At 48.5% G+C, this 22,358-nt stretch overlaps 1 protein-coding gene across 1 annotated transcript; it reads left to right on the plus strand.

The window, feature by feature from the left end:
* Positions 1 to 6,352: 6,352 nt before the first annotated feature.
* SPPL2C (signal peptide peptidase like 2C) lies at positions 6,353 to 8,428 on the plus strand (the record flags this gene model as incomplete). Its single annotated transcript, XM_080924629.1, has 1 exon — positions 6,353 to 8,428. The coding sequence occupies one exon, from the start codon at positions 6,353 to 6,355 to the stop codon at positions 8,426 to 8,428; it is 2,076 nt and encodes a 691-aa protein (XP_080780755.1).
* Positions 8,429 to 22,358: the final 13,930 nt, after the last annotated feature.

Consider the following 22,358-nt stretch of genomic DNA (forward strand, 5'->3'; position numbering starts at 1 on the left):
CCTGGGCAACTTTGCCAAGGCCACCTTTGATGCCATCTCAAAAACATACAGCTACCTGACCCCTGACCTCTGGAAAGAAACTGTGTTCACCAAGTCTCCTTATCAGGAATTGATCATCTTGTGAAAACCCACACCAGAGTCTCTGATTAGAGGACCCAGGCTCCAGCTGTGGCTGCCACACAAGGGCTTTTATAAAAGACAACAAATGAAATGAACAAAGTCTGTTTAAAAAAAAAAAAAAAAAAAAAAACGTATTGTGGGACTGCAGAAGACCAAGGTGACCACTGATTTGGGTCCTGGCGATGGCTTTCCATCTATTATAAAGGGTCCCTGTCCCATTGTGTCTTCACAAGGCCGACAGATTATCACACCTGTGTATCTTTAATAGGTTCTAAGAACCTGGTGAGAAGGCTCCTGACCCATGACCTAGTCTTACCTGTGCTCACATTGTGAGCTGGGCTTCAGTGCACAAATGAGAAGAGAAGACACAAACCTTCAGACGACAGGTCACTTACACCTTCCAGAATTATAAGGGAATGTGTTTCTGATTGTTGTTATTGCTGCTGGTGGTGGGGGTAGTAATGGTGCATGTGTGTGTGTGTATGTGTATATGTGTGTGTGTATGTGTGTATGTGTGTGTATGTGTGTGTGTCTGTTTGTATATGTGTGTGTGTATGTGTGTGTATGTGTGTGTATATGTGTGTGTATGTGTATGTGTGTATGTGTGTGTACGTGTGTGTATGTGTGTATGTGTGTGTATGTGTGTATGTATATGTGTGTGTGTGTATGTGTGTGTGTGTATGAGAGAGAGAGAGAGAGAGGAGAGGGAGGGAGGGTGGGAAGGGAGGGGGAGGGGGAGAGGAGAGAGAGGAGTTGTTGAGGCAGGGTCTGGCTTTGAAACCCAAATCAGCCTCAGACTCACCATCGTCTTGCTTCTGCCCCCCTACTTTAATTAGCTATGTATCCCCTCACCTGGCTCTATCCCCAGCTGTTTTGTTGTTTTTTAATTACACTTTATCTATGTGCTAAGGAGAAGGCACACCTGTGCCATGGTGCATGTGTGGAGGTCACAGGACATGTTTCAAAAGCTGGTTCTTTTCCTTCCACTATTTGGATCCTGGACTGAGTTCGACAGGCTTGGTTGGCATCAGGCACTCCTGCCTGGTGAGCCAACCCCCCGGCTCCCATTCTGTGTTGGGTGTATGTAGTCGTCTTACTTTCTTCTATTTCTGTGCCAAAGCTCTTTTTAAAAGCAAGAATTTAATTTGGTATATGGTTTCAGAGAGAATCCCTAATCCCAGAGGGGGCGGGGAAACAGCCAAGAGCTCACCCACATCTTGGTCCACAGTCGCTAAGTGGTGAGCGCACTGGGCATGGCACTGGTCTTTTAGGAACCTGGAATCCTACCTTCAGTAGCGTAGCTCTTCCAACAAGCTCACACTTCATAATTCTTCCCAAACAACGGGGGACCAAGTATGGTTCCCGTGTGTGGAGCCAGGGGTGCTGATGCAAACCTAACTGAAGTGCTAGGAAGGCAGGCACAGGGAGATGGTGAGTTCTGAGGCCATGAGCTTATGAGGGGCTGTTCTTATTTAAATGGCCACCAGAGTGATGAAGAAAATGTGTGTGACTATGAGCCACACACATAGAGACCAGAACAGCACACATCAGGTGTCTTCCCCCATTACACCCTAACCAATTCTCTTGAAAATCTGCCCAGGGAGCTTCTGGTGTCTTTCCACCCCTTGATGCTACAGTTATAGGCACATGCAGCCATGCCTCGTTTTCAGTGTGGGTGCAGGAGAATCAAACTCGGGTCTCAGGCCTGCAGAGCAAGCATTGCTATCAACTCAGCCATCTCTCCAGTGCTAAGGTGCAGAGATTTTTTTTTGTTTGTTTGTTTTTTAAAGATTTATTTATTGTACACTGTAGCTGTCTTCAGACACACCAGAAGAGGGCATCAGATCTCATCACAGATGGCTGTGAGCCACCACAGAGTTGCTGGGATTTGAACTCAGGACCTCTGGAAGAGCAGTCAGCGCTCCCAACCACTGAGCCATCTCTCCAGCCCCAAATTTTTTTTAAAGGACTTCCCATTTTAATTGGCTTTGTCAATGAGTCCACCTCCCACCTGGTCTCCAGCATCACCACCTCCACAGTTCTTGAATGGGTGCTATGTGCAATAGTAATATGTTATGAGCAGTGATAAAGGATGCTATGTGCAGTGGTGACAGATGCTATGTGCAGTGGTGACAGATGCTATGTGCAGTGATAAAGGATGCTATGTACAGTGATAAAGGATGCTCTGTGCAGTGATAAGGGATGCTCTGTGCAGTGATAAAGGATGCTATGTGCAGTGATAAGGGATGTTCTGTGCAGTGATGATGCTATGTGCAGTGGTGACAAATGCTCTGTGCAGTGATAAAGGATGCTATGTACAGTGATAAGGGATGCTCTGTGCAGTGATAAGGGATTCTATGTGCAGTGATAAGGGATGCTCTGTGCAGTGATAAGGGATGCTCTGTGCGGTGATAAAGAATGCTATATACATTGATAAGGGATTCTATGTGCAGTGATAAGAGATGCTATGGGCAGAGGCTCTGATGCTTAGCATCTTGACCGTGAATCTGGTTTCTAAAGTCAAGTGGACCTTGAAAAGGCTCTGTAACTGCCCTGCACATCAGTCGTGTGAATGCAAATGCAATGTTTTGAACACTGCTTTCTATTCGAGAATCTTAGATCACTAAGTAGGACAGGCCTGGTCTGTGCCTTCATAGACCTCACGTGTCTTCAGTAGGAGTAGAACATAGCAGACAGGCACAGTGGTAAGTGGGGTGCAGTAAGGAAAACCTGCACTGTGATGATGACATGCTGGGAGGGGGCTGTTGTCCCTCCAGGAACGGTGATGGAGAAATCATTGGAGCCAAGGCCTAGATGGCATGGTCAAGCAGCAAGTGGCATGGGTTAGACTGATAGGAGACTTGGGGCATAAACCCATGCTCAGCTTCCCTGGTGTGCGCCTCACCTCCTCCACCAGCCCCGGAAACCTGGACTGGTTCCCAGAAGGGCCTCATCCAGAAGGAGAGTCTCTGCTGCTGTACAAAGAGGCTGTCCTGGGGACTGGTGACAGACCTTATCTCCAGAGAGAAGTGTCACGGGATGGCAAGGAAACGTTGAATGCCAGTTATGTGGCACTAGAGAATGTTCAGGTCAGCAGAAGAATAGAAGCAGGAGCCTGCGGGTCACTCCCACCGCTCTCCTCCGGTCCCAGGGGCCCCAGAGCACCTCCTGCACATACCAGTTGTCTTGACGACCACATCCTTCAATGTATTCCTTCCTGAGTGGCCCAAGGAAGACGGGATAGGATAATGTGAGTGTTCTGTGAGAGGACACCACGGCTTGCTTGAAAATCTGCACAGTCAGTTCTTAGGGTTGGTTCTTGATTTTAAATTTAGCTCCCGGCTCAACCGCAGAACAGAATCGGGGAGAACAGACTAGAATTCTCCTCAAAAGGTGTATAAGACATCAAAGCCCAGTGGTTTAACTATATGAGAACTTTGTAGACTGGTCTGCTTGGACAGCTTTGAGCCTATTGTACTCCTGATATGGAGGTATCAGGAAAGGCTAAGTCACTATGACAAAGACACCCATGACAAGCAAAAGACTTATTGTGGAAGGTCAATATCTCTAGTGAACACCCCAGATAATTACTCTATGAAGTTGCTCAACTCCCCTTGGGTCAACACTGAACACAGCCCTTCAGCCCCATCTCTCTCTTTCTCTCTCCCCCTTTTCTTTGCTCAACCCACAACTCCCTTCAATTTGTCCCCATCCCTTCAGGCATTGACCCAATCATGGTCCTATCCTTGTCCTAAGTTGTAAGGGACAGATTCTACAAGAAGCTCCAAGATAAGCTCTGGTTAGCAGGATTGATTTCAAAGGACAGTGTGCAGCCTCCAGCTAGATGGGCTTTATAGCATTACAATAAGTCCAGATAGACACCCTGGACCTTAGTATGTGCTCCTTGTGGAGTTCAGTACTCAGGAGCCTAGAGGTGTGGTGTCCTTGTTACCCCACAGGTAAGACACATGGCCAGGGGCTGGAGCGAGAACTCAGTGGCTGAGAGCACTTGCTGGGAAACTTTAAGGAACTAAGTTTAGGTTCCCAGCACTCAGATCTTTAAAAATCGGATGTGGCCAAACATACCTGTCATCTCAGCCCTGTGGGAGGGAAAAGATGAGATCACTAGGACTTGCTAGCCTAGATCCAAGCCCCTGCCTCAAGGGAATAAGGCAGAGGGAAATAGAATAATGAAGAAGATGCACCAGTGGCCTTCTCTGAACATGCATAGGCATATGCACCTACATACATTTGTACACATATGATATACATACTGTCCTGGTTTGGTTTCTATTCCTATGATAAAACACTGTAGCCGAAAACAACTTAGGGAAGAAAGACTTACAGTCCACCAGGGACAAACCAAAGCAGAAACTCAACAATGGGGCTGAAGGAGAGGCCATGAGAGGTGCTTCCTACTAGCTTGCTCCCTAGAGCATGCTCAGTCTGCTTTTTTATAGAGCCCAGGACTACCAGAAGTAGTCCTTAATGAGTCACTAATAAAAAAGAATCCCAGCACTCAGGAATCAAAGGCAGGCTGATATCTGAGAGTTCAAGGCCAGCCTGGTCTACAGAGTGAATTCCAGGACAGCCAGGACTTCATAGTGAGACCCTGGTACTCAAATGGCAAGAAACTCCCTTTGTAAACTTTTTATACTTAGTAAACTTTGTAAACCCCCAAGGCTGGAAAATGCCCAGGCCCTCACTTGAGAAGCTCCAGCAGCCAGGCACAAACCCCAGACCTCCCTAACTGTCATAATGATATTTCCAGCCTCTGTAACTGTCACAAAGGTCATCCCCAGCCCCTCAGCAGGACCCTGCCCAGATTATGCTAATTTTAGGTGAAAAAATCAGAGCAGAAAAATTCACCAATCCCTTACCCTTCCCAAGCTCAGATGGTAGAATCCTACTAACCCTCACCCTGGATCTCTCTGCCCTAGAAAGCTCCAACCCCTAAGAAGCCCTATATAAAGGCTGTGTCTGCTCAGCTCCCTCCTTTCAGGAGCAGAGGCAGACACTCCTGGATTCATCCCTCCATCCCCTGGACCCTCCCAATAAATCTCTTTTATGGGATTTTCTGCCTGGTAACTCTCTTCAGAAGAAGCCAAAAAGCAACGAAGAGAAGAAGGGAAGAGAAATGGGGGTGAGGCTTCTGAGTTCCTCAGCTCAGCTAGGGAGACTCTCCCCTGGGAGCTGCAACACCTCTGCTGAGGAGGCTTCCTCTCAGAGCTGTGTGGTTCCTGGGCACATTGGAATATCTTCTCTCTTCAGGGCTGTGTGGTTCCTGGGCTTCTGAGTCCCAGGACACCTTTCCATCCAAGCAGGAAGGCCAACATCCTGTTGAGAAAAAGAAAGAAAGAAAGAAAGAAAGAAAGAAAGAAAGAAAGAAAGAAAGAAAGAAGGAAGGAAGGAAGGAAGGAAGGAAGGAAGGAAGGAAGGAAGAAAAACACCCACAGCCTTATCTATAGGCAATCTGCTGGAGGTATTTGCTCAATATAGGTTCCTTTTCCAAAATAACTCTAGTTTAATTCAAACACACACACATACACACACACACTACACACACAAAGAAACAAGGAAACAAAGAAACAAAGGAAGAAACTGGGCTGAAGAGATGGCTCAGTGGTTAAGAACACTGAGTTCAGTTCCCAGCAAGCACACGGTAGCTCACAACCATCTGTAATGGGATCTGATGCCCTCTTCTGGTGTGTCTGAGGACAGTGACAGTATATTCGCATACATAAAATAAATACATCTTTAAAATGAAAGGAAGGAAAGGAGGGAGGGAGGGAGGGAGGAAGGGAGGGAGGGAGGGAGGGAGGAAGAAAGGAAGAAAGGAAGGAAGGAAGGAAAGGAAAGAAAGAAACCAAAAGGAGAGGTGAACATCACTGCCTAGGCTTTCCAGGAAGCAAGATGAAAAATTCTTTCCAGAATCCTGCCTCCAATCTCCAGTCCCCACACACTTCAACTAGGCCAGCCCTACTGAGGCCTGGGTGGAGATAAGATCTCAGATGAACTCCCTGTAAGAGCCAGGGTTGAAAATATGATCTGCTGAGGGGCCTGTGTCCCATGGAGTGCTCTACCTCACTTTATGACAAGGTAGGTGTGGCTCTGGTTTCCAGGACTAGTGGCCAAGCTGCTCTGTGACAAAGAGCCACACCCTCCCCCTGGGAGGGTAATAGAGCTGTAGGCAGCTGTCTCCTTGGGAGGACACAGTGGGTGGCTGAGGAGGATGGCTCACCTGGGTTCCGTCCTCCCCATGAGTTCATTCTTCCTCCTCCTCCTCAGCCTAGAGGCCCGGGGAGAATACGGAGTGGTTCGAGTCCTGTCAAAGAACTGGAGCAAGGACTATTGTGTTCTGTATAGCTCTGACTATGTCACCCTCCCGGGGGACCTGAGCCATGCCCCACTTCTGCCCCTGCATGATGGCACCAAGACACCATGGTGTCCGGATGAAGACTCTTTCCACCAGGCCCAAGACAGTTTCCCTAGACAGCGACCCCTGCACCAGACTACTACCATGGTCATGCGTGGCAACTGTAGCTTCCATGCCAAGGGCTGGCTGGCTCAAGACCAAGGTGCCCACGGGTTGCTCATTGTGAGCCGGACCAGCAATCAACAGTGTTCAGATACTACCTCAAAGCCCCAGGACCCCAGCAAGCTCCAGCCTGCTCTCACTATTCCAGTGGCTGTGCTCCGCTACACGGACATGTTGGACATCCTCAGCCACACTCACGGTGACACCAGTGTCCACGTAGCCCTGTATGCCCCCCTAGAGCCCATTATGGACTATAACATGCTGATTATCTTCATCCTGGCTGTGGGCACTGTTGCTGCAGGTGGCTACTGGGCTGGTTTGATGGAGGCAGACAGGCTGCAGAGGCGCCAGGCCCGAAGAGGAGGGGGACTTGGTGGTCACAATCAGCCACAAACCGTGGCAGCTGAGAGGTCACAAAGGGCCTGGGAAGATGAAGACTATGAAGACGCGCCTGTGGATTTCACGCCAGCCATGACGGGCGCCGTGGTCGCCATGTCCTGCTCTATCATGATTCTGCTGTACTACTTCTACGACTGCTTTGTCTACGTCATGATTGGGATCTTTGGCCTGGGTGCCAGTACCGGCCTCTACAGCTGCCTGGTCCCCATTGTGCGCCATCTGCCATTATGGCAGTACCAGTGGGTCCTGCCTGGACACCGGGCTTCTGTAAAGTTGCCATTGCTACTGCTGGCGAGCCTGTGTGCCATGGTGACTGTCCTCTGGGTCATCTACCGGAATGAGGACCGTTGGGCATGGCTCCTGCAGGACACTTTGGGTGTCGCCTACTGCCTTTTTGTCCTGAGGCGGGTGCGGCTGCCCACGCTCAGGAACTGCACTTCGTTCCTGCTGGCCCTGCTGGCCTTCGACGTCTTCTTTGTCTTTATCACACCCCTGCTCACCAAGACTGGCGAAAGCGTCATGGTAGAAGTGGCCTCGGGCCCGGCAGATTCTTCAAGCCACGAGAGGTTACCTATGGTGCTCAAAGTGCCCCGGCTGAGCTTCTCGGCCGTGACATTGTGCGACCAGCCCTTCTCCATCCTTGGCTTTGGTGACATTGTTGTCCCTGGCTTCTTAGTGGCCTACTGTCACCGCTTTGATGTGCAAATCCAATCTCGCCAGGTCTACTATATGGCCTGTACACTGGCCTATGCCGTGGGCCTGCTGGTCACCTTTGTCGCCATGGTCCTCATGCAGATGGGCCAGCCTGCCCTGCTCTACTTAGTGTCCAGCACTCTGATCACCAGCCTTGCTGTGGCCGCCTGCCGCCAAGAGCTCTCCCTTTTCTGGACCGGCCAGGGCAGAGTCAAGATAGCCGCTGAGCCGGTGGCACAACCCTGCATTGCCTCTGCTGCAGGCCCCAAGATAAAGCTGGGCGGTGTGAAGACTTCCCGTACAGCCAACAGGTTTGAGGAGGCCTTTGATGGAGACTCTGGGGACTTAGACAGCAACACGGGGGATGATGTGGCAGAAATGACCATCCTATCTGAGGATGAAGCCACGAGTCCAGAGGGCCACAGCGAGAGTTCTGAGGGCTGGAGTGACGCCAACTTGGATCCCGATGAGCTATCCTCTGGCTCCCCTATGGCCCTAGAGGAACTAATGCCTCTGGCCGTGTTGATACCGCTGATCCCACCAATTCCACACCCCTCCGAGTTGGGCCAAAGCCACAACCAGTCCCAGGTCCACGATAGCAACCTGCCCTGGATGGGGCTGCACAAGAGAAAGGGCTTGAAGGTGAAGAAGAGTATGTCAACCCAGGCTCCCCTATGAACAGAGTTGCTTAGGACCTGTACCTCTCAAAGGGCTTCCAGAACACTGCACAGGAATGCCAGACAGGATAAGAGACCAGGCATTAGAGAAACTCCCTCTCTTCCTCTGGAGTCACTTTGCTTGTTAGTACTGTAAGACAACAGTAGCTCAGAATAAGTCTATCCAAGCCTGGGAAGGTCCTGTGGGTTGGTACCACTTCCAAATTGTGCAGAGAGGAAACTGAGGCTCAGGGAGGTCACACAGCCGGTACACGTCCACTCAAGATTGTCCCTCCAGATTCCCTGGGAAGCTACTACCCTTTTCCTATCTGCCTGGCTCCTCAAACCAAGGCCGCAGTCCCTGACCCTGATATATAGCTACCCCTCCCACTTCGTTCATCCCCAACATCAGAACCCCCTTGAGGTTTCTTGATCCTTTCACATCCTCTTCCTCTCTCTCTCTCTCTGTACACGCTGTTCCTGCTAGCTGGATGCTTTTCCTGTCACAGAAAGACCCCAGCCCCAGGAAATCATGAGGTTTCCCTCGAACCTAAGCTCACGGTGGGCTTGCTGAACCCCCTCTGCTCAAGGCCTGGTCATCAGCCCTTAGGCCCTGTCCCTGAGACACTGAATATGCCTCTGCTGTGCCCTGTGAGGTAGTAGCCACAGGAGAAGGGCCCTGTCATCCAGAATAAGAGCAGAAGTATAGGACAGGCAATGACTGAAAGTCATGAGTGCAGAGAAATGGGGCTTCAGTGGGAAGTTTTGCAGATCAGATAGCCAGGTTCCGCTAGCTCTGCGTAATGAGCAGGGTTCTGCAGAACTCAAAAGGCCCATTGGCAAAATGTAGCTTATAATAATACTGTATCCTCTAGGAGCAGGGGCATGGACAGGATGACCCTATGGTGTGCTTAAAAGTGTTTTGATCAGAAAACCAGAGTATAGAATAATGGAACGCCTTCTGAAGGAGGCCCTGTGGGGTTTGGGGCCTCATGTCTCAAGAGACAATGCTGCAAAGGAGCTAGAGTCGAGTAGCCGGAAATCTCAGCCCACACTGACTTAGAGTACTCACTTAGTGAAGACCAATGCTCTCATAGGATGAGCAATTCTAGAGATTGTCAATAGGTCTGAAAGAGGTGTCTGTCGAATGACCAGTCCCTTCTTTGTGAAGTGCTCTGGTCTCTTTTGCATCAATATATCCCGTTTCTCTGGTTTTTTTTTTTTTTTTTTTTTTTTTGTCCTTTGCAATAGAATTGGGCTTTGTGAGGGTGAGGGCCTGCCTTGTTTTCCTGTTCTTAGCTATGTTTCCACAGCAAGGGCAGAGCCTAGCATGTCATAGCTAATTGGCTTCTGTTTGCTGGATGAAGGAAGGAAGGAGGGAGGGAGTGGGGAGGGAGAGAAAGAAAGAAAGAAAGAAAGAAAGAAAGAAAGAAAGAAAGAAGCAAGGAAGAAAGGAAACGAGGGAAAGAAAGAAAGAAGCAAGCAAGGAAAAAAGGAAGGGAGGAAGCAAGCAAAAAGAAAAAAGAAAAAAGGACGGAAGCAAGGTAGGCACTGGTGTCAGTTCAACTGTAGAGGACAGAGGGAGTCTCGTGAAGAAAGACCCCATTGCCTAGGCCTCTTTCTTAGAGTTTGGTGAACAGGTTTTTCAGAGCCCACACTTACAGGGAAGAAACCCATCTCAGCCAACAGTGGCTGCAGACGCAGCTGGACAGGATGGGATGAAGCACTTGAGCCAGGACTCTGACCTGAGGCTTTGCCAGACCCTCCCGCTGCTGCCCAGTGGCCATCTGGCCTGGACAGAGGGGCCGCCATAGGCCCTGGCACACCCCCAGTCCAGGCAGCCTCCCCACTGTTGGTCTGCGTCACTGGACCCACGGGGCAGGCTGCACCCCTGCCAGGCCCCAGAGGAGGGGCTGGACAGACTCCAGGCCTCAGCCCCCTCAGTCCGAGTTGGAGGCAGGCAGCAACTCAGGGTGTGCATAGCAGAATGCTCGATAGATGCCAGCCACAACAGGTGTGACAGTGACGGTGCTGGCACAGGCCTTCAAGGAGCAGAGCCTCAAGGAGGCTCTGCATAGAGCAACTACTCTCCTCATTTACCAGAGTCCGGGTGGCCAGGAGCAGCTCGTAGATCTGAACGTGCTTAGTATGTGCTGTTGGGACAACACAATACCCACAGCGATTTGGAGAACAGGTCTGTGCTTAGTTAGCCTAGCATGCAGTGGACTCCAGTATCCCAGACAACTCCGGTGCAAATCTTAGCTCCTCGATGGAAAACTATTCCTGTCTGCAAATACCCAGCTCCCCTGGGTGCAGCTCCCAATCTACTCCCTTCCCGCAGGATGCCTGAGGAAAATTTTGTGTGAACAGCCTAAGCACCAGAACTCACTAGAGGCTGGCTCTTCCTTCCCACCCTGCTCTCTACCCTTACTCCTAGGTGTCTCTCCAGAGCCTAGGCCTCTCTGCCTCCTCGAACTCTCCTTAGCATCATTCCTGGGATCCCAAGCTAAGGCAAAGAAATCGGGTCCTGAGTGTGACCTGCAATATGATGAGATTCCCTGCTTGCTAGGCTCTTCAGCACAGTAGGAGTGGGAAGGGACAGGAGAGGGCCAAGGCATTTGCTTTCTGTCAAGAATATACCACAGCAACTACACCCACTACAAACACATCTGGGCAAAGACGCCAAGCAGATGCTGCAGCCTGGGGTGTTTAAACATGAACACACAAATGCAGCTGCACATCTGGCACTCAGCTTGGAGGCACATTTGAAAAATAAAAGCTCTTGAGCTCCAAATTCTGACCTAGCACCTGAGTGGGATCAGAGTCCTATGGGTTTGAAGGGTTCTGGCCTCTGCCTCAGGCTGGGCTTCCTGAGAACTGAGTCCTGGTCCTTCTATGCATCTGGGTAAGCTGGTGAGAGGACACAGCCCAGAATTCAAGGTACAGAACCCAGGGTAGTCCCAATCCCCCTGCCTTGGCTCATACTTCCAGCCAGCTCCTCAAACACTAATGCCCCCCCTCTCCGTCAGGGCTCTAGACCCACAAGGCCATCTCCCCAGAACCTTGAGGTTAATCCAGTTGTGAAGGAGGATTTAAGCCAGTATCCCCCAAGCCATCAATCAGTTTTATCCATGCCCTATACTCTAAACCTGCCTTCCTAATGCTTCCACCCATAAAGAATACAGTTCTTCGTTTGTGGTGACCTTGCACTAGCTGGTTTTGTGTCAACTTGACACAAGCTAGAGCTATCAGAGAGAAAGGAGTTTCAGTTGAGGAAATGCCACCATGAGATCCAAGTGTAAGGCATTTTCTCAATTAGGAATCAATGGGGAAGACTCTAGCCCATTGTGGTACATGCTATACGTGGGCTTGATGATCCTGGGTTCTATAAGAAAGCAGGCTGAGCACACAATGGGGAGCAAGCTAGTAAGCAACACTCCTCTATGGTCTCTGCATTCGTTCCTGCCCTGTGTGAGTTCCAGTCCTGACTTCCTTTGGTGATGAACAGCAATGTGGAAGTGTAAGCTGAATAAATGCTTTCCTCCCCAGCTTGCTTTTTGGTCATGGTGTTTCATCACAGCAATATAAACTAAGACAGAAGTTGGTACCAGGACTGGGATATTTCTGAGACAGACCTCACCTGACCATGGTTTTGCAGGGATTGTGAAAGGACTTTGGATCTTAAGGCTAAGAGAACCATTGAGTGTTAAGAGCTCAGTGGGATTTTTTTTAGGATCTTGGACAACAAGAATGTTGGGAACAGCACAGGAGATGGAGGCCTGACTTGTGACGTTTTAGGGGGAAATTTAGAGACTCTATCATGGCTGTTTGCTATTTTAAAATAAGATTCTGTCGTTCTGGTCAGCTGGGGCTGAAGAGTCAGCCACAATTAACAAGAGACCAGCACCACTGAAGTTGAACCTTTGCATTACTGGGACAGTTGATGCTGGTTAGCTGGAGCTAAGAAATTAGTAGTGACTGAGAAGAACCAGCATCACTGAGGTGAAATCTTCTGGGAAAGCGTTCCCAGAGAGCAGAGAAGCTGTGTTCAAGAACTGAACCAGGTTGTACCTCATGCTGGCAGCCGAATTTGGTAGTGTAAGAGTCGCCCAAGACTGGTTTTGAAGGCATGGAGGGAAGCTGAGGCTTTGCACTGTGAGTGACCAGAAGATGCCATTGGTGAAGGTGCTCCCTCGGTGTCATTTGAAGGTCTAGGACTGAGAGGGTCATGCAGAGTTGAAAACGGGCACCATGAAGAGCGTCTATGAGAAGCTCTTGGTGAAAGTGCAGCTCAGCTGCAGCCAAGGACCCCCTTTTTGAAGATGCCAGTACCATGGGATGACCATCAAGAACAGCAGCAGTGGAAAGGAGCAAGCCAGAACCTAGAAGACAAGCTGTGTCCTACAGAGGGCAGACCTGGAGAAGTGACTATGGAGTCCTTTGGAGGAGCCCAGAAGATTGTGAGCGGATTCCAGACATTGGGCAGTTGGAGTTGATTTTGCTTTGGTTTGATTGTGAGTGTGCCCTGATTTTTCCCTCTTGAAGTTAAGCATTTGGTTTATTGTTTATTTTACTGGAGCCCACGATTGAGAGACTTTAAATTTCAGAAGACTTTGGATTTTAAAAGAAATTGGCTATTTAAAGGGGCTGAAATTTTAATGTGTTTAAATATGTAAAGACTGTGGGACTTTTAAAGTTATGTGGGTTTTCAATTTGAGATCTTGAGGTAAGAAAAGAAAGGCTGTGGTTTAAAAGTGATATGTTAGGCTGTAGAGGTGGATTGGTGATTAGCAATGGATATTTCTCCCGAGGACCCGAGTTCAATTCCCAGCACCCACATGGCAACTCACAACTGTCTGTAACTCCAGTTCCAGAGGATCTGACACGCTCACCTAAATACACATGCAGGCAGAACACTAAGCTAAAAATAAATAATTTTTAAAAAGTAATGTGCTAGTGTGTCAAGTTGACCAGGGGCCAGTTGTACTGGCTAATTCTATGTCAATTTGACACAAGTCGTCAGAGAGGAAGGAGCCCTGGTTGAGGACATGACCTCATGAGAGGCTATAAGGCATTTTCTCAATGAGTGATTAAATGAGAAATAGGAGGGTTGTGAGACATGTCGTCCCTGGGCTGGTGGTCCTGGGTTCTATAAGAAAGCCATGTAGAACAAGCCAGTAAGCAGCGCTCCTCTATGGCCTGTGCATCAGCTCCTGCTTCTGTTTCCTACCTGGTTTAAGTTGTTTTGTCCTGACTTCCTTTGGTGATGAACAGCAATGTGGAAGTGTAAGATGAATAAACCCTTTCCTCCCCAGCTCGCTCTTTGGTCACAGTGTCTTGTCACAGCGATAGAAACCCTGACAAAGACACACCCCAGCCATAAAATGATTTTTGTTGCTACGTCTTAACTGTAATCTTGCTGCTCTTAGGAATCATAATGTAAATACCTGATAAGCAGGATAGCTGCGTTGCAACCCCTGACCAAAGAGGTCATGACCCACAGGTTGAGAACCATTTCTCTAGAATATCACGACACTAAGATGCTTGAGCTGACTGCTGAAGCTGTCAGTCACTTATGGAGTAGATAAATGTTTGCCCTTGCTAGCTGGGACTATGCAGAGACGTTTTTTTTTTTTTTTTTTTTTTTGCCCACAGATAAAGACAAAATAACACTACCTAGCCTGGCATCTGGGAATGAGGTGATCCTTGTGCTTGGCACAGTCAGAAATCTCAGGGTTGTGGTTGCTACTCTTGAGGGGCTCTGCTTCTGCCCAGAGGCCTCCTTCTATATGCTTGCCCTGTCTCACTTTGCAAGTCTATCTCCTAGTGATTGGCCTAGGTAGCTGGACTGAGCCGTACCCTTCCAGGACAGCCTAGAGCTGGCAGCTTCCACTGGCTGCAGGAAAAACAAAGAACAGGATGCTGCACATGTGTACACACACACACACACACACACACAAGTAGACACAATCAAACATACCTACTATATACTACATGCTTGTACAGATACATGCACAAGCATATATGTGTACTACACTATATGTGCATGGACAGTCACACATACACACACACCTGTACCAAGCACACATCCCTTAGTTCACACCTTACCACACACAAACCCATACACATAGGCTCTAACCTCTTCCCCTCAGAGATGATCCTTCCTCACTAGGCCATCCTAGCTCATGAACAGGTAGAGGCTCCGAGGATGTCAGAGCAGAGAGGGGACACCAATGCCTGGCACACAGAGAAAAAGATAATGACCACCATGACAGCGGGGCTAAGCCACTCTCCTCTAACAGTGGCCTTTACTAAGACTCTTGGTTAGCTTGGGTCAGGCCTGGGCCAGAGCTGAAGGATTCCCCAGCCGCAGCCTGTTCCCACGTCCTTAGATGTGGGCTCCTGGCCCCATCAGACCCCTGCTTCCAGGACAGTCCTGTCTGCAAAGCCTCAGGAGGAGTCATGACAAGAGCCCGTCTCCATGATGAGGCTGGATTCCTATCTCCCGGGGGCCTTGTTTAATCCCAGTAAGCACTGCATAAGCCTTAGACTCATTCCTCTTAACGAGTTTGGTGTTAGAAGTCTAGATTCCCTGGCAGAGCCAGCTTTCGTTCACCTGAGGAAATCCCAGAAAACAATGGGGCCAACCCATTGTCACACTGCAAGAAAGGGGCTCAAATCAGGGCGCCCACCTCCCAGCCCCACATGTGGAACCAACTCACATCCTCAACCTCTTACTCCTTTGAAAATATTTTTCCCTCTCCCCACCACAGGAAAACTCTGGGCCCATTGCTTCCTTACATCATTCCCCTCAGTAGACACCGACATCACCAGCCCTACATCCTCCATAAGAAGTCTTTGCCTGCTGAGGTGTGACACACCAGGCACTTCCCCCATCAGGGGAGGACATAGCTGCACGAAAGTCTCCCTGACCTGATCACTATTTTTATCCTAAGCCCACCACTATTTTTATTCACATGAGACTTTGAATGAGTGGGGTCTTCCCTTTGAGCCCGCTTTCCCATCTATAAGCTGGACTGATGATGCCTACCTGTGCTTTGCGTAAGACAGCTGAGAATGACGGGAGGTTCATCATACACCGTCCAGGCTAGCATATTTCCAAGCCAGTACCGAGCATGCCCGGAGTCTGCTTCCGCAGGAGGCAGAATGTGGACCGTGTAGAATGTTGCTACCAGGAGGAGGCGATGGAGTGAGTTACCGGAAGAACCAGACCATTGCTGCTTTTCATCTTTCACTGCTGATGCTTGTGTGTTCTTGTGCTGCCACCTGCTGGCCAATATACTAAGTGCAGGCAGGCGCTACAATAATTCCATTGGGTGAGATATCAATATATCTCTTTAGAGTTGGTGTCCCAGTGGTCCAGGATTGACTCTTTAGGATCTGATTTGTGAAGAAGTAAAAGTGTTTTTGGAAAAGAATTCTGGTTCTGGGAGGAAGTAACTACAGCATGGCTTCAAGAAGGTCCCAAACACCTAAAGTCCACATGGGTCTCACCTACAGACCACAGTGAACTGGTGTTCTTAAGAGGGAGGCATCTCCACAAGGCCAGAACCTGCCCTAGTGTGTGCATCTCCAGCACCTACCCTACCATGCGTATCTCTAACTCGTGGGGACTAGTCTGCTGTGGTAGTTAATTTTGTTCCTAAGTAAACTTCCTACCAATGTTGCTGTTGTTTGAGACCCTATCTCAGTGTACAATTCAGATTAGCTTAGAATGGGGAATCCTTCTGCTTTAGCCTCTAGAGTGCCAGGATCCCAAGTGAGAGACCCCGTGCAGTATTTTCAAGTGCTTGCTGGATCTCTGTTCCCCTGGTCCAGGAACTCTCATCTGGAGTGCTTCCTGATATGACAGTCTAGAAAGCCCAAGCCTCACTCCTGGCCCCTTCTAGGAGGACCCCACCCACAAGACTTGACTAGGAGAGGATTTCTAAACCATGCTTTTTTGCAGAGGCCCTCCAGAACTCTTCAGAGCTGTGGACAAAGAGAGAAAGTACCCAGCCCAAGGTTGCCCAAAGCCATGGTAGAAGGTGTTGCCCCTTACATTGTTGGTTTCCCTCCCTCTGGGCCCGGTCCCTCTAAGCATCTTACCTATACTCCATGGCCACTTGCAAATCTTCTTTAAAGAAACGTCTGTTCAAATATTTTGCCCGTTTTGAATCAGGTTACTCTAAGCTACAGTACCGGATAATTTTTGTAAGATGGATCTGGTGGTTTTTATTTCCAGAGAACTGGGGGTGTGAATGTTTTCAAAGCTCACGGTGCACTGCTAACCATATTACTGTTCAGATAGTTTGTGCTGATTCTCCTTCCGTGAGCCAATGCATGGAAGAGATGGAAACTGTTCCCCGAAGCCGCCCTCCCAGCTTGGTACGATGAAAAGTTGTATCAATCTCTTGAAGCTCTTGAGGCTAGTCTTTTGTATATTCTGGTATGTTAAAGGAACATTTCTCACTCCGCAGCTTAGAGGATTTGGTCAGTTACTGTCTCCTGCCAGCCCCACCCTGGGAAGCTCTCTGGGATTTATCACAACCTTTCCATTATTAAAGATGGAAGGAGGGAGGGGTCCTGGAGCAAGGTTGGACTACAGGTAACAAGTTACCAATGGTATTCTCTGGTGCTGAGGATAATTACGTTACTAATTGAATATTTCCATATAGCAAGAAGAATCTTTAAATGTTTTCATCACAGTGCAATGATAACTGTGTAAGAGATAAATGTGCTGCTAATCACTCCGAATTGATCATGTACACATCATATGCATGCATCTAGATGTTGTCAGACAGGCCTCAAAAGCACATGAAATTATGTGTTCAATTCCTTTAAATGTAAAGTCCCGCTGGGCATGCTGGCGCACACCCTTAAGTCTAGCACTGGGAAAGCACAGGCAGGCAGATCTCTGTGGGTTCAAGACCACCCTGGTCTACATAGGAAGCCCCAGGCCAGCCAGGACTGTGTAGTGAGAACCCGTCTCAAAAACAACAAAGTAAAGCCTATTTCTAGGTGCATCCCATTTTCTCCATTAGAATCCTTGTTAAAGAAAATAATACAGCTAATGTCTGTCACAGATCTTTAATGCCTGCCCAAATTCTCACCTCTCATCCTGGGATGTAAGGCCTCCAGGATCAGTCTATTGCCCTGGCTAAATCTATCTCCCAGGAATTCCTGAGCACCTAGATTATTCTTATATGGGTCTTAAACGCTCACCCTCCCGACACATACTCTCTGCTGTTCCACTGAACCAGCATTTTGTCTGGTTCCCACACGGAATCACAGAACTGTGGTCCTCGGTTGCCAGTCGGCCAGTGCTGGGTACTGTCCAAGGTCCTGTAGAGAAACTTCGGACGGAATCCCTGACTGAGAGGGTCTCACCAAAGTAGAAGGATTGGGGGAGGGGTACAAATATCCCTCTTCTCTCTGTTCTTCTCTTTCTCTCCCCATTCATCTCCCCCTCCTCCTTTCTTCACCCTCCTTTCCTCTCCAGGGTCTGGTAGCCCAGCCTAGACTCAAATTCTCTATGTAGCCGACCAAAGATGACTGTGAACTTTTAATCCTCTTGCTTCTGTCTTTATAGCCCAGGGTTCTGAGATTATGTGTGTGTACTACCTCACTTGGCTATGCTTGAACTCAGGACTTTGTGCATGCAAGCACTCTATCAACTGAGCCACATCCTCATCCCCAACCCCTCCCTGCTTTTTAAAGATGAGAGACTGTTGCCCAAGCTGGCCTCCAACGTCTGTGTTCAAATCATCCTTCAGAACTTAGTTTCCCTAGGAGCTAGAGTTAGCAGGTATGTGCCAACATATATGCTGTGCAAGTGTGTTCCGACCCTTCGGAGGCTGGCCATGGAGGCACAAGTCTGTAATCCCAGCACGTGGACGGTAAAGGCAGGAGGGGATCCAATTTGAGGTTAACCTGAGCTATGTAGCAAGAATCTTTCTTAAAAAGAAAAAGTCAGGCAGTGAACTGACTCTGCTTCTCAGATTTGTGTAAATCTGGTGAGCTAAGCTTGACTCCAGAACTTAAATGTTCTCCATGGTCCATGTGCCTCCTTATGCATTAATAATAATAATAATAATAATAATAATAATAATAATAATAATATCAAAAAGAAAGAATAAAGACTCTTCTGTCTTCAATAAGTAAAAATTTTATCAAAGAAACTCAAGAAAAGTAGCCAAGGAGATAGGCAGAGAGCTCACAAAATCAGGATCAACAGTTGGGCTGGGCTCATGAGAAAAGGTCTATGAACTCCTTCAGCCTCCTCTGAAGGCTGTGGCCTCAGTGCGCCTCCACTTCCTTCTCTGCCCTCATTAAACTAGTTGAGCCTCTTGTTTTACCTTCGGCCATGGGAGCATTGTCCCTGACTCCACAGTCCTGCATCTTAACCTAGAGGTCACCACCAAGGGCATCACATTCACCATCCAATAAAGCAGTTTGGACAAGTAAGAACCATCCCTTCATCCAGGATCACCGTGCTGGGGCGGGGGAGACCTTCACTGTAAAGAGCTACACCTAAATGTCTGGAAAAGGCCGCCTCTCTCTCAGCTCCTTGGGTTCTGCCTTCCCCTTCCTACCTGAAGTGTGAATGCTCTGAGGGGAATCACAGACAGGGAACCTCTCTTCACTAGTTCCCAAATGGGTACATAGGAGACCAACCACAGCAATAGTCCCAGACTCAGGTGTTTCCCACGACTCAGGTGTTTCCCACATGAAGAAAGACAGACTGAGGATCCTCATTACAGACTGTGTTCTGGAACTGTATTCTGCCTCCCCTAGTGATGCTCTGGGCATCCCAGCAGAAAGGCAGACACACATCCTGGCACCAAACCAGTATTCTTGATCCATGTAAAGATCTCCCTTGGGCATACGTGTAAAAGTAACATTTATTCATCAGATGTAATTGGCCTCTGGCTCTTTCTGAACTCTTTGCTGGTTGGTTCAACTCAGCTATTGTGGCTCAAAACTCCTCTCTAAGCTGACTGATTCAATCCACATTCTCTTGGCTTCTGATCAAATTGTTCTACTTGTCTTCATACTAACTTTGGCAATATGTTCTAACCGCCTGGCTCCTTCTCATTCTCTGGCTTGTTTTATCTTCACCTGTGTCTAGCTTGTTCTCTCTGCAACCCGTCTCTGTAAAACTGTCCAAATAAAAATGATATGCATACCCCCACACCACCCCTCTCTCACTCTTGCTCTCTCTGCTCTGCCTCTGCTCTTAAGTAGTCTCTCTTTCCTGTGCTGTTCTTGTGTGAGTTAGATGTATCCTACATGACTCATTCTGTCAAATCTCACTCTGATTCATCACCTTGTCTGCCCCTCAATTAGACATCACTTTCAAACATGTCTGTTTCCTTCTACAAACTAACTTTACCTTCATTGTTTGGGATTAAAAGGTGTGCGCTAAGAGGGTGTCTGCGTTCCAGCCAGAGGGCAAAGGTGAGTTACTCAGCTAGATCGCACAGGCCCAGAACAGGGATCCATGTTGCTAGATTTGTATTCCTCTCCACACAAGGCAGAATCTGTGGCTATGAAATGATTCCTCCCCAGTGGCCATACCATACCATGTGTAACATGAAGGCATTTCACAGATACAAGGCTTAGTTCACTGAGTGAAAAAGCAAAGCAAAAGTTTCTTCAGGAGTGCCTGGCTTACTCAGGTCAGCTCTTTAAAGAAAGTTTATAGGCAGAGATGGGGAAATGGCTTTGTGGTTAAGAACACTGACCATCCTTTCAAAGATCCTGGGCTCTAGTTCCAGCAATCACATGGTAGCTCACAATCATCTGTGACTCCAGTTCCTGGCATCCAATGTCTTCTCCTAGGCTCTGTGAGAGACCATGCATTCACATAGTGCACAGACATACACGTAGGCAAAACAACCGTACACATAAAATAAAAGAAGACTATGCACACCCTGGGATCGTGGGCCAAATGAAAACCTCGATTTCAGCCTGGTGAGATGCTGGGTAGAGGACCCAGCTAATCTATCACCTAATTCCTGACTCACAGAAGCCACAAGATAGTACATGAGTTAGAATATCTTATCCTGCAGAAATAGAAAAGTAGCTAAGCATAGCCATGCTCTGACAGATTTTATGGAAGCAGGTGGTAGAACAGGTCAGCAGTTTGTTGAGCCCAGTCTAGAGACATGGTGTGGGAAATGGTTATATAATGTATGAGCAAACAATTCAAACCCAAGAATTACTCTGGACTACAGAGGAGCAAAGAAAAAAGACATTCTGATGTTGCTCAGTTTAGGCTCCCGGCCCCTGAGATGCAGACAGGAAGGGTGGTGTCTGTTTCCTGCCAGACCTCTGATGATAGGGATTCACCAGCCCTGCGTGAGTCACAGCATGTGGAAATACCATGCCACCGCCAGTCAGGAGGAAGGTCTGTAAGTTAGTCATGGGGAAGCAAGTCTAGGCTCTGTAGTTAAGGCAAAACTAAGGCTGAAAACCAGAGGCAAAGGATATTCTCACCTTTGTCCAAAACAATGGACACACAAGACACTTTTGGCAGTGGGTTGTCTCTGAGACGTGAGGCTCAGAGGCAGTAAGTGGCTGGCTTCTCCCCCAAATGCCCTGTCTTATTTACAGCAGCAACAAGCAAACTCCAAACATAGCCTAACGCAGCGTTAAACCTACGCTTATAGACAGGGCGTCCCAACCGAGGCCTGCACTGGAACTTATGACACAGCCCAGACTGCTTTCTCCCACTTCAGAAGTGTCAGGACTAGAGGTGTGCACCACCATGCCAGGAAAAGAGGTGTTGGGGGATATGAAGATGGCCTGACACACAAGCCTGGGGGCCCAGGTTCGATCTCTATAGCCCATGTAAAGTTGAAATGAGAAAAATGGGTACACAGCTGTCCTCTGACTTGCACACATGTGTTATGCCATGCCTATGGACACACTCACACAGCATGTTCACACACAATTAAGAAAGGTTTTTAAAGAAATATTTTTCCTGTTGTGCTGGGGGATGAAACCCAAGGCCATGAGCATACCAGGCAAATAAATGTTCTGCTGTTAACCTCTTCTCTACTTTTTATTTCCCTTTGGTTGGTTTTGAGTTTTTTTGTTTTGTTTTGTTTTGTTTTTGTTTTTGTGGTTTTGTTGGTTTGTTTGAGATGTGATTGAATGTATCCCAGACTGATCTCAAACTTACCACACGCCTGGGGATGATCTGACTTCTGATCCTCCTGCCTCTTCCACAAGTGTCAGGTTAACAGGTGTGTACCAACATGCCTGGTTTTATGAGGTGCCAGGAATCGAATGCACAATAAGCAAGCACTCTGACAACTGAGCTTCACCTCCTAGCCCCACTTGATGTACCCCCAATGCTCCCACATAACCAGGCAGTGCTCCCACATGACTGGGTGGTGCTCCCACATTAACAGGTGATGCTCCCACATTAGCAGGTGGTGCTCCCACATGACTGGGTGGTGCTCCCACGTGACTGAGTGGTGCTCCCACATGACCGGGTGGTGCTCCTGCATGCCTAAGTGGCTCAAATGTTTAAGGTTGGCAGCCTCTTCTTCACTTGACATTGACTGGAAAAGGAACCACATGGCCTGGGTTTGGTCATTTGGCCAGGAACTCACCTTGCTGGTCTAATATATGGCTTCAGTGAATTAGCCAAAGGTCAGATGGGTGATAAGGGCACAGGGGCTGATGAATGAAGACCCACCAGTCTCCTCCCACCCCCACACGGCCTGGCAGTCCCCTATATGGAACCCAAGAAGCTCCCTCCTTGTGTGTCTATTCGCACAGCTCTAACAAAACCCTACAGGCTGGATAGCAGATATCTTATTTCTTACCGTTCTGGAAACCCGGAAGCGTGGAGAGCAGATGAAGTCTTAAGTGAATGTGTTGGCAGTTGTTCACGTGAGTGCAGCCATGTCCCGGAGGCTCACGGAATAGCCATGTCT

This window comes from Micromys minutus (assembly GCF_963924665.1).
Source record: "Micromys minutus genome assembly, chromosome: 10".
Taxonomy (NCBI): Eukaryota; Metazoa; Chordata; class Mammalia; order Rodentia; family Muridae; genus Micromys; species Micromys minutus.